This window comes from Myotis nattereri (genome assembly GCF_964212035.1).
Source record: "Myotis nattereri genome assembly, chromosome: 1".
NCBI classification, from domain to species: Eukaryota; Metazoa; Chordata; class Mammalia; order Chiroptera; family Vespertilionidae; genus Myotis; species Myotis nattereri.
In genome coordinates, this window is record NC_138075.1 from 113,046,665 (window position 1) to 113,058,843 (window position 12,179).

At 49.1% G+C, this 12,179-nt stretch overlaps 1 protein-coding gene across 1 annotated transcript; it reads left to right on the forward strand.

Moving 5' to 3' along the window:
- Nucleotides 1–5,044: 5,044 nt before the first annotated feature.
- GRAMD2A (GRAM domain containing 2A) lies at nt 5,045–11,310 on the forward strand (the record flags this gene model as incomplete). Its single annotated transcript, XM_081102504.1, has 11 exons — nt 5,045–5,049; nt 5,308–5,400; nt 6,265–6,322; nt 6,667–6,742; nt 7,322–7,425; nt 8,055–8,153; nt 8,279–8,350; nt 8,870–8,932; nt 9,932–10,076; nt 10,314–10,413; nt 11,202–11,310. The coding sequence occupies 11 exons, from the start codon at nt 5,045–5,047 to the stop codon at nt 11,308–11,310; spliced, it is 924 nt and encodes a 307-aa protein (XP_080958630.1).
- Between the last annotated feature and the right edge of the window lie 869 nt (nt 11,311–12,179).

A 12,179-nucleotide genomic window follows, 5' to 3' on the forward strand; every position in this document is an offset into this window, starting at 1 on the left:
GTGTGAGTTTATTTCTGGGCTCCCAGTTCTGTTCCATTGATCTATATATCTGTTTTTATGTCAATACCATGCTGTTTTGATTACTGTAACCTTGATATCAGGTAGCATAATACCTGTTCTTCTTTTTCAAGATTGCTGAGGCTATTTGGTCTTTTGTGGTTCCATATAAAGTTTTAGATTACTTGTTCTAGTTCTAGGAAATATGCCATTAGTATTTTGATGGGGATTGGGTTGCATCTATAGATTACTTTGGGTAGTATGGACATTTTCATGATGTTAATTCTTCCTGTTCATGAAACGGTATATGCTTTCATTTATTTGTATCTTATTCAATTTTTTTAGTTATCTTAAAATTTTCCAAGTACAGTTCCTTTACCTCCTTGGAAAATTTCTGATATTATTAACTCAACAGTTTGCACATGGAGATGAGATGGAGATGAAGGTGTAATTCACAGTCCACAGAGTAAGAGAAACTTGCTTGAGGAAATCTATGGGGGAATGGACAGGGGCTGCCGCAGGGTGAGGGGACCAAGGTAGTTCCCCACCCCCACCTCCCTGCTCTTGAAGCCTCTCTGCTTCCCCCCTCTACCCCCGCCACAACCCAACCTGCCTGGTTCTGCCGGTGAATGCTAGGTGACCACTCAGCCCCAAATTTCATCTGGCCTTACTCTCCTTTCTTTATTTTCACTTATCTAAACAAACAAAAAAACAAACACTGTAGAAGTGAAGACTACTTAGTAGAAAGTTTGAGTTAAAGATATTTTTTGAGCCCTGACCAGTTTGGCTTAGTGGATAGAGCGTCAGCCTGCGGACTGAAGGGTCCCAGGTTTGATTCCAGTCAAGGGCATGTACTTTGGTGCAGGCACATCGCAGCAGGGGGTGCGCAGAAGGCAGCTGATTGATGTTTCTCTCTCATTGATGTTTCTAACTCTCTATCCTTCTCCCTTCCGCTCTGTAAAAAACAAACAAACAAACAAAACCAATAAAATGTATTTTTAGAAAAAGATAGAAAGCAGTACATTTCAGCCATATCAGAGTCTCTTTATCAACAGCCTTATCAGGACAGCCAGGAGAGCTGGCTCATGAATGAACATGAAGAAATGTCTTATAACCATGCTATGGATAACAAGTAAAGGGGCTGCTTTTAGTTTAAAAATATTTGGAAGTCATGTGTTCCAAAGTGACACTATTTATTACTCTGATTTTCTTCACGGAGGTGCAGTGGGAATGTGCACAGCCTTCTTTTGTTATTCTCATGGCCTAGTCCTCCAGCCCCTGCTCTGTACTTTGCCTACACTGTCTTCTCCCAGCCATTCCTCAAACATGGCATGAGTGTCTGCTGCACGCTGGTGTTCAGGCTTAGGCAGTTCAGTGTTTTGGAGGCAGAGTCCCTGAGGTCCTGAAGCCCCTGGAGATGGACAGTGACGCACTCCAGTAACAGGACAGGTGTAATCAGGGTGCGGCGGGAGCCCCAGCAGGGCTCCTTGCTAGGCTGGGGAGGACTGAGGGAAGCCTCCCCTCCCCAAGACAGTCACATTTAAACCCAAAGGTGAGTGGTTTGGAACCCATGCAAAGGCATTATCATCCATGCATAGTTAGATTATGGAATCCATGTGCAAGGTCTTACCCCGCTGGTAAGGTCCAGCTTCGTTTTCTCTAGGAGCCCTTCTGTAACTCTGTCCTCAACAGGGATCTAAGTGTCCTTTGAGCTCCTGCAGCCCTGACAACTCAAATCACACTCTTTAGTGCTTGAGTGACAGTTATTTTTGCCTCTGAAACCATGGGCCAAGCTCCCTCTCCTTCTCCTTGGGTTCCTTCTTTATCCCCTGGTCTCCAGGCTGAGGGTTGTTCCTTCGAGTGGAGCTTCCCCTTCTTGTCCCTGGAGGCCCAGAGGGCTCATGGCCTGCAGGGCTCATGCTCTCTAAGGGTTCAGTGGTTTGTCTTCAAGGCTCTCCTATCAAAGCACTCAAACCAAGTAAGGAACAGAGATGAAAGAGATACATGGAGGCCCTGGCAGGGATACTTAGTTGGTTAGAGAGTTGTCCTGATACCCCAAGGTTATGGGTTCAATCTCAGTCAGGGCACATACAATAATCAACCAATGAATACATAAATAAGTGGAACAACAAATAAATGTTTCTCTAAAATCCCTTCCTCTAATATCAATTAATTAAAACAAATTTAAAAAGAGATAGATGGAATCTACCACACAAAAATTAAACATAATTATAGCAATAATACCAGACAAAACTAAAAGGCAAATGACATGTTTTGCAAAAATGATAAACCAAGGGTTAATATTCTCAATAAAGAATTTATATAAATCGCCTTGGCTGGTGTGGTTCAGTTAGTTGGAGCATTGTCCCATACATCAAAGGGTCATGGGTTCGATTCTTGGTCAGGGCACATACCTAGGTTGTGGGTTAGGTCCCTGGTTGGGTGCATACGAGAGACAACCAATCCTTGGGTTCCTTCTTTATATATTTCTATATTTTATATCATTATTTCTCTCTCACATCGATGTCTCTCTTTCTCTCTCATCCCCCTTCCTCTCTCTTGCCCTTCCTTTCTCTAAAATCAATAAACATATCCTCAAGTGAGGATTGGAAAAAAAAAAGAATTTATACAAATCAATAAGAAAAACATGAAGATCCTATAGACAATTCACATTTCAATGGTTAATAAGTATTTGGGGGTAAAATGTTCAACCTACCAGTAAGTAGAAATGGAAATGAAACAATATATTCTCATCTATCAAATTTGCAAAAAATGAGAAAAAGATAATATCCAATGTAGGGCTTGGATATAAGGACATGGCACCCTAATATAGTGCTGAGGCCATGTCAATTGGTATAGCATCTGGAAAGCATTTTGGAAGTGGGTCTAAAGAGCCTGATAAATGTTCATTCTCAATCCATTAATTTCATTTCTGAGAATCTATCTTAGAAATGGACAGTGACATGGGGGAATTTCTCATGAAATCATGTTAAGCATCAAAAATAGGGTGTACAGCCCTAGCTGGTTTGGCTCAGTGGATAGAGCATTGTCCTGCAGACTGAAGGGTCCTGGGTTCGATTCTGGTCAAGGGCATGTATCTTGGTTGCAGGCTAGATCCCTGACCCTGGTCAGGGTGTGTGCAGTAGGCAATCGATTGATGTGTCCCTCTCACATCAATGGTTCTCTCTCTGTGTCTCTCCCTCTCTCTTCCACTCTGGCTGAAAATCAATGGAAAAATCCTCAGGTGAGGATTACCAACAACAACAAAAAATAGGGTGTACAAATTATATGACATATAATCCCACTCACATAAATTATGTATTTATGCATAAATGTATTTTGGAGTGATTTGGGAGAATATTTTTCTTATGGGTGATTTTGGTGATCATATTTCTATACTTTATATTTATATACTCTCTATAATGAGCATTAATAAAAAACCAAGGAAGGAAAAAACCTCCATGAAATGTAAAATGATGGAACCAGATAAATTCCAAAATTAACTTTGGGAGTCAAAGGGTCAAGTCACTAGTGCAATCTGTCACTTTGCAAGATTCAGGAAATGCATATTGATGTCTATATCAAAACTCTCCATAAGACTGAGGGAGGCTCACCAGGTTTCAGCTGTGACTGGGCTGATTTTGTAGGTAAGGCCATCAGGTCAGATGGTTGTGACATTGGATGCAGCCTGTCCCCTGCAAGGTCTCCATTTCCTAATCTGTACAATAGCAGGGTGGAAGGGGTCAGGCTGCTAGCAAATAATCTCTGAGGGTCCTGGCAGATCTCTGCTGAGTCTGTAACTCTGTTGTTGTTTTAAATCCTCACCCAAGGATATGTTTTTATTTATTTTAGAGAGAGAGGAAGGGAGAGGGAGAGAGAAATATCGATGGTTTTGCCTCCCACATGCACCCCAACTGGGGATCGAACCCACACCCTTTTGGTGCACAGGACAACACTGGGCTGTAACTCTGTTCTTGAGGGAAAGAACTTTGACTTGCCTGTGTCACAGAGCTGAGAGCAACTGAGTGCTGGGATGTGCAGGTTCTAGGTCCATATCTGCTGAGAGACTATAGCACAGGACTTTGTTAGCTATTCCCACCACTGCATGTCTTGCCTTGGCTCTGCTTCTTGGCCACATTCTCTTCCCACCAGCCCCTGGGCCCACCCGTCTGGGAGCTAGTTTGACTGCTCAGCCGTTATTGATTTCAAGCCTGTCTTCCCTGGAGGGGCAGAAAGCAGGGAACCTTATTGTTTGGAGCCACTTAGTGGAGGCATGAACTCAAAGGCCACTGAAGGACTAGCCCTCTCTGCCCAGGAAGAGGGTGTCTCTTCCTTCCAGGGCCGTCTCTCTGGGTATTTAAGAGAGAGTGGGGGAGGGAGAGAGATATGGAAGAATCGGTGATGAGAGAGTCATTGATCAGCTGCCTCCTGCATGCCTCACACCAGGGATTGAGCTGCAACTCCGGACCGGGAATTAAACCATGCCGCTCAACCACTGAGCCATGCCAGTCAGGCCTCTCTGGAGATGATTTGGCTTTCAGGCTGAGCTACCCAGATTGTTCAAAGAAAACCAATGGTGGCTTACTGGTGTGAGGCAGTCCCTCCCTTTCCAGCTCACACTTAACCTGAGGGTTTCCTGGAGTCCACTCTCACACCATCTGCTGCATCAGCTCCTCAGCTTTGTTAAGGCCTCCTGTGTTTGGCATCCTTTCTATGAACCCAGAGGTTTAGAGCAGGGTTGGGGAACCTTTTTTTCTGCCAAGGGCCATTTGGATATTTATAACATCATTCGAGGGCCATACAAAATTATCAACTTAAAAATTAGCCTGCTATATTTGGTCAAACATTTAATTAACTCACCCCTAATGCCTTGGCGGGGCCAGACCAAATTATTTTAAGGGCCTTATATGTTTCCCACCCCTGATTTAGGATAATGCTGCTTGGGTCCCTCAGAAACTTGCTTTCAGCCTTGAATAAATCTCAGACTCCATCCTCCCAGTGTGCCTTCTTAAGGTTGGGGCCAGAGGCCTAACTGCCTAGTGCTCGGATGACGTAGATTGATTTTCTTCCGGCCCAGTAATAAGCTGACCTTCAGGCTTCTAGAGAAGACAACTAGTAAGACTCCCACCTAGCCAGCTGCGCAAACTCCCTGCCTGAGCTGCTGTCTCCGGACTGCAATGTCTTCAACCTCACCCTAAATAGCAGGGCCAGTCTTGGGTGGCGGGCAGGCTGCCCTGGGTATGGTGGAGCTAGTAGAGAAAGGTGTCCCCATGAAAACTCCCTTCCTGATGTGGGCCTGTTTCTTCCTAGCAACCAACAGATGCATAGGAAGATGACTTCTCTGAAGAGCCCCCTGTTCTGCACAGAGAAACTAGACAGAGTTCAGACAACCCTGGACTCCAGGTGAGCCCCCTTTCCCAAGTCAGATAAGCATGTGGATTGGGGGTGGGAAGTCCTCAGGAGGTGACCTGTTAGAAATGGGACTGTAAGGCTGAGATAGATGGTAGGTCTAGCATAGGCTGCCTAGGGCCTCTTCCTCCCACTCCCAGGCCTGACCCAGTGCACTGGGACCTAGCAGAGTCTAGGCAGCTCAGGTTACCAGCCTCCTCCCCTGCCCACCTGTCCTCAGGCCAATTTGGCTAGGACAAAGGTTTGCATTTCAGCACCACCCCATTTCTCTCAGCCTGGTAGCCTCCTTCAGGTCAGGTGAGTCTGCGGAACTCCGCACCGCAGAGCTCCAGGCCACCAGGAGGAGGCTGCTAGGAGGCCGTTCTGCCGGGATCATGGCCCATGGGCAGGCCCCGGAGCAGTGAGTCTGACACCTCCATATCACCCACTCCCCAAACTGATCCTCATCCCTGTGCCTACTGCTCAGTGATTCTTGGGTCTGCTTCTCTGCTCACCTCTTGGCCAGAGAAATAGGAAAGGGTTTTTGACACCCAGGGGTGGATGGCTCCTAAGCATCTCTGAGAGATCTAAGCTCAGGCTGAGCAAATCTCCTCGGAGGGAGGGGGACACTGCTCACAGCTGTCTGGGAGGAGGGGCCACGGAGACCCCTTTGTGCGACCCCTTTGTGCATCCAGGAGTGCCCTTCCCCAGGGTCGAGCTATTTGCTTGCTGTGCTTATCACTGCTGTGGCCTCTAGAGGACTCCTCTCCAATCTCTGCCCCAAGCTTCTGGCTTGAAGCCAGGGTAGAATTGGCACTGAGGATCCATGGGTAGGACTCAAGGGTGCCTTGTCCCTGGAATGGAATGTCTCCTTTGCAGTCTGCACTGGCCAGAAGGCTTGAAGGGTGAAGAGATAAAGAAATACAGTCGAGAAGGGGTAAGTGTGTGGAGGCTGACTACTTGCTGCCCAGCAAGAAAGGGGCCCTGGGCTGCCTGAATTCAGTGACTGCTGGCTCCTTGGCCACCAGGAAACCTGAGTGGTGTCCCTCCTGGGTGGGAGTGGTGCATTCCCCTCCAGTCACAGGCTGCCTATTAGGACCCAGAATTACCAGGAGACAAGCTGTGCTTGGAACTCAGCCTTCTACACCCACTGGCTATTTACCAGTGACTTTATGTTCAGTCCCCAGGGGGCCCTGTGGCAGTATTTCCTGGTGGCTGGAGCAGGGCCCCTTTTGTGTTGTGATCTCCCAGGACTTCTCAGCCCAAGCCCCTTGTTTGCAGACACTACTAAGTAAATACAACCAGCAATACCACAAGCTGTTCAAGGACATCCCCTTGGAAGAGGTGGTTCTCAAAGGTGAGCTGTGTCCCTGGTATGCCTGGGCAGGCGCCTGTAGTGCCTGAGGCCCAGGTACTGTCCTCACAATTTAGAAATGGGAACGGGCTGCCCTTCGGATGTGGTTGGTTCTTTTTCCTTCAAAAGTGTGAGAAGACTGAACTGGTTTGGGATATAGAGTTGAATTTATGAAAGTTTTCTTGAGGAAACTAAAGGGCTTCCAAATCTTATTTCTGTTCTGTTCTTATCAGTCAGGCACTTCTTTCCTGTCAGGCACAGTCAGGGTCCTCTCTGTAGGCAGGAAAGGGCAGGGCAGGGCATTCTGTCTGAGGGAGTGAGAATCCAGGCTTGAGTGGGACCAGGGCAGAAACCTGTCTGGACCATTTGAGACATGGATAGAGAAAGAGGAAACATCTAGCAGTCTGCTGGGGTGGAGTGGGGGCAGTTAGGACTCCTGGGGTACTGGAGGATGGGTTATTTGGGAAGTCGCATTCTAAGGAAGACAGTTCCTGAGGCTGGACTCTTCAGTGTGAGGACCCAGGCCCTGGGGCTTCCCAACAGACCTTGCTCATGGTAGTCTTCTCTCCTGTGACTTCCCAGTGTGCTCCTGTGCCCTCCAGAGGGACCTCCTTCTCCAGGGTCGGCTCTACATCTCCCCCAACTGGCTCTGCTTCCATGCCAGCCTCTTTGGCAAGGATATCAAGGTAGTAATGAGTGGTAAGGGCTGCCATAGTCCAGTGAGATCCCTGCCCAGCCCAGGAAAGAGAGAGGCCCCTGCCCTGCGGGCATGCCTTGAGTCACACCTGACCTCCTGCATGCTGGTGAGGCCCCTCACTGGTTGGATGAACAGCTGTGAGGCGTCTTACCTGGTGTCAGTGCAACCCCTTCCAAAACAGAGGCCCCAAATATAGACTCTACCTCGGCCTGAGTTGGTCTGAATAGTTCACAGCCAAATTATTCTGCCTCTGAAATGCCTTCAGAATCAGAGTGGGATGTCGTACTTAGGGGGAACCATACTTGTGGTCAGGACATAGCTCAGGGAACTCCATTGTTAGAGTATGGGATTCAACAGAACAGCCATCCTTGGCCTCGTGGGTGAGAGGGTGAAAGCCTGGAGTGACATGTGCTGCCAAGGCTGGGCACGGTGTGGGTAACGGGAAGGGGAATGCGCATGGGGAGGGGGAGGTTCACACACTCTCCCACATGGGGCCAGGCTTCTCCATGGTGCCCGTGCTTGGCTCACTGCAAGCTGGGGCTGGGGCCCTGTTCTGGAAGCAAAGGGACCATGCCCTTGGGAATGAGTCCTGAAAGAAGCATGCCTCTCCTCCTTCAGGTGGTCATTCCTGTGGTGTCTGTGCAAATGGTCAAAAAACACAAGATGGCACGGCTCCTTCCCAATGGCCTGGTCATCACCACCAACACTAGCCAGAAGGTCCGTGAGTCTCTGGGCCACACTCTCTCATCAGTTTCCCCATCGGAACCCCAGGAGCCCACCGCCTGACTCGGCACACTCTCAAGTCTTTTCTCACCCCCCTTTGTTTTCCTTCCATGTCCCAGTATGTTTTTGTGTCACTGCTCTCCCGGGACAGTGTCTATGACATGCTGAGGAGGGTCTGCACTCACCTGCAGGTACGGAGCTCAGGGACAGGAGTCAGGCCAGGGAGCTGCTCAGGCCTGGACTGAAGTGTTGGGACAAGGCTGTTGGGGAGGCTAGCCCATTTCTTCAGCACAGGGAACGGGGCAGAGAGAGGGGAGTGACAGGCTCAGGCTCAGCGTATCAGAGGCAGTCCTTGGACGGTGTGCCTGTATTTGTGAACATGTCTCTTTGAGGCCAGTGACCTTTGTATGTTCCCATGTAATGCCCTCACTTGTGCTTCTTCTGTGTATAGACAGACAGTCAGGAGCACGGGGCTGCTCCCCAGGATGCCTATAGCTCTCTCTCTGGCCTATGGTAAGAAAGGGGGAGGGGCAGCAGCAGGGGAGAGTAGATTGCCTTGGATTTAACCCTCTGCTCCAGCATTAGATAGGGCACCCCTGCAAACTATGGGAGCTAGGCTCCATCTGATCCAAAATGGAGGTAATGCTTCCCCATGCCTGATCTTCGCTGTTCCAGAAGGACAAGTAACTTCTGTTCCCTTTCCTCCTCAGCCTTCCAGCAAGAAGAGTTTGAGTGTAAGAGAATTTTCAGAAGAACCTGAGTGCGAGTCTCTGGTGAGAGCTGAGGCTGGGAGCAAAAGCTGCTGGCTTGAGATTGCCTGTGGTTCTGTCTTCAGGGCCTCCCAGGCAGGGCCCACAATGTAGAACTAAGGAACCAGGCTCAAGAGCCAGCAGTCATGCTGTCAGGGTTCTCCTAGACCTGCCACACTCCAACCATGCAGAGCCACCAGGTCCTGGCAGGTGTGCTGACTTTATGAGCAGAACAGATGTCTAGCCCCCAGAACACTGTCCAGGTTGAATCCCACACTGTACCGGCACAGAGCCAGTGACCCGTCCTCTTCCTTTCAGCAAAGTCAGGAGGGCCTTTAAGGGGATAGAGATGTCCCTGGGGAAGAACTTCAAAGGCTATTAATGTAGAACCCAGACAGACTCATTTTAGATTTGCTGAGGTCCCAGCAGTTTCATTTGGTAGCTGGGGTTTGGGGTAAGTAGAGCTGAGTTTCTAGAGTAGGGATGGGGGTGAAAATGGCCCCAGAGCGTTTGAAGCCTTCTTCAGTAGCTGTAGCAGTCAGCCAAGCACACAGCATGCACAATACCATGCAGGGAGATAGAAGGTGATGTTCCCATTTTTGTTGATGGGGACCTTAAGTACCCACTGCCAAGATCGGTGACATGCTTAGGCATAGAGCCCAGATTAGAAGTCATGACTTATCCCATCTAAGATAGGTTGTGCTGGGCTTTCTCAGACTCAGCTGATCTGACCATATACTTCAGTGGGCTTACATCTTGGATCTCATGTTTTGGATCTACACTAGCAGTCTTCAAAGACATTGTTCCCTGGAAGAGTAGCTGGTTACAGCAAGGAAGCAGATAGGAGAGACACGTGATTGCTATGGCAATGGTTTTCCCCTTCCCATGTACCTGCTGCCATGCCTTTCTAGGCATCTATGTTGGTAATATATAGAGAAAGCTTTGATAAAGTGGTGGGGGCACCTTAGGGCAAATAAGATCCCAAGGGCCGTGGTGAGACACCTTCTCCTGCTTTTTCTGCAGGAAGTCCTCACCCCTGAGATGAAGTGGAGAAAAATATGCCCTGCCTCCAGGTCCCTGTCCCTCCCAGACAGCATCCCTTGTATCCCTCCAGCATCCATGGACTCCCCAAACAGCTTCTTCTCCTCCAGGAAACCTCCAGGGTCTGGTAAGTTCAGGGGCCTTGTCCCACAGTAACAGCGTGTAAAGACCAGGCTTCTCCTCCTCCCACTTCTGTGAAAAGGGGTCATCACTGTCAACGGGCTTCTGAGAGCTGTTTCTTTCTCCAAATCCGTAGGGAAAGCCAAGAGCCCGGGCAGCTTCAGAGAAGCAGGAGGTTGGCATGCCCCATGCTGAGCTGGGGTCTGCTGTCCCAGGAAGATGACTAACTGCGCTCTTATTGCAGAAAATGCTGTCTGTGAGGAGGAGACACTGGAGGAGGAGCCCAGGAGCAGCGAAGAGCTGAGGCTCTGGAATTACCAGCTCCTCAAGGTCTTCTTCGTGCTGTAGGTGATTGTTTAGGGGAGGGGGGTGTATGGGTGTTTGGAGCAGGGGTCTTGGTGTGTGAGGAGGCCACTGTCCAGAGCAAGGGGAAGATTCTGAGTCAACTGCAAGCTCCTGGTTAGCGTCTGGAGGTCACATGGCAGGCAGGCCCTACTGTAGTGAAATTATCTCCAGTTTTATTTTTACAATCTTATAATTTAGGATTAAGGCTGTGCAATGGGGAGGGACAGGATATGAAACTGTTGAAAAAAGGAAAAGTTGCATAGGACTGGAGAAGGCTGGCAGAATTGGGGAGGGCCATCAGGTGGACTAGGAAAGCCATGGCCTTCTTGCTGCCCTCCATCAGGGCAGTTTCTGGTCCCCAGACTCACCTGTAACTCCACCTAAGGACCAGCAGATAGTGAGCATGGTGAGAGCTTCAGAACAGCCTGCCCCTGGTTCCTCTCACCTTACCTCACCAGCATCCTCTGGCTCTGCTGCCTGGGGCTACCACCTTAGGGGTAATCTTAGTCTCCCAGAGGAGGTGCAGGACCAAGGTGGCTGGTCATAGGGAAGTGGGGTCAGCTGAATAACCCAGAAGCCCGGCTGGGCTTTGAGGACACCTCCATGGAGATGAGTTTCAGGACCCCCATGTGGCCTTTGGGATGAAAGATGCCCAGGCTTGAGCAGGGCAAAGGGTTCTTTAATTCTTCCAATTGCAAGAGGAGCTTAGTCCCACTCCTACTTTTGGTGAGCCTCTAAAAGTGCCCTTTTTCTAGATGAGAAAAACTCTTGCTCCCTTTTTTTCCAGGATCTGCTTCTTGGTCATGTCCTCATCCTACCTGGCATTCCGCATTTCCCGGCTGGAACAGCAGTTATGCTCCCTGAATTGGGATGGCCCAGTCCCTGGGCACAGGTGATGCCCTTTCTCTTCCCAATGCCTCTGGGATTCAGGGCTAAGGACTGGGACCAAAACCTACAGACAGGCTGCTTGTTACCTTGGCTGAATTGGCCCTACCCTTGATAAGCTGGCTTGATGGTCCCAAGCAAGATTGGACAAAGTATGTGGGGTACACAGATTCCCACCTGACCCACTTTACGAGGGGTAGGGGGTGGTTTCAGTGACCTACTCTCTACCTTCTAAGCCCTTTCTTTGGTCTACGCATCTCTCCTATGTGCAGGTAACAGCCACTTGGCCTTTTCCCCGCTCCTCCATGAAGAATGCCTTGGGTGCTGAGGCTGCATCAACGGTCCCCTTGGTTTCTGATGCTGCTGTTGTGCTGGGACTGACTATGAAGGAAAACATTCCAGATCCCTCCTCTTCCCCCAACTCTTCTCCTTCCTCCAATGAGTGATCTGAAGTACCTGTTTACAAAATTCCTACAATTTTTGAACTCAGACAAAAAGCCAGGTTTTTTAGAACCAGCTGAGGAATTCTGTACATGAAAATTCAACAATCACTTACGTGGGGGAAAAAATTTACCTTGTTCCTTAGAAACAGTTCTGGCACACAGACCACCCCAAGGGACAAGGCCGTCCCTTTGCTACCTGGAATGCGGCTCTCTGACTGTCACATGGCTCACTCCAGTGGTGGGATAGAGCTAGAACCCAAACCACCAGTGTGGGCTCTTCTCTCTCCCCATATACTGAGAGTCCCTGCTTTGGGCAAAGGACTTCTCTGCAGGGACCCATCTGGCCTAGGGCAGACTATAGGGAAGTGGGGGCAAATTATGAAAGGGCTTGTAGCCAGGATTCCTTCAAGAAAGGAACATTTGTGCTCTGTGCTGAG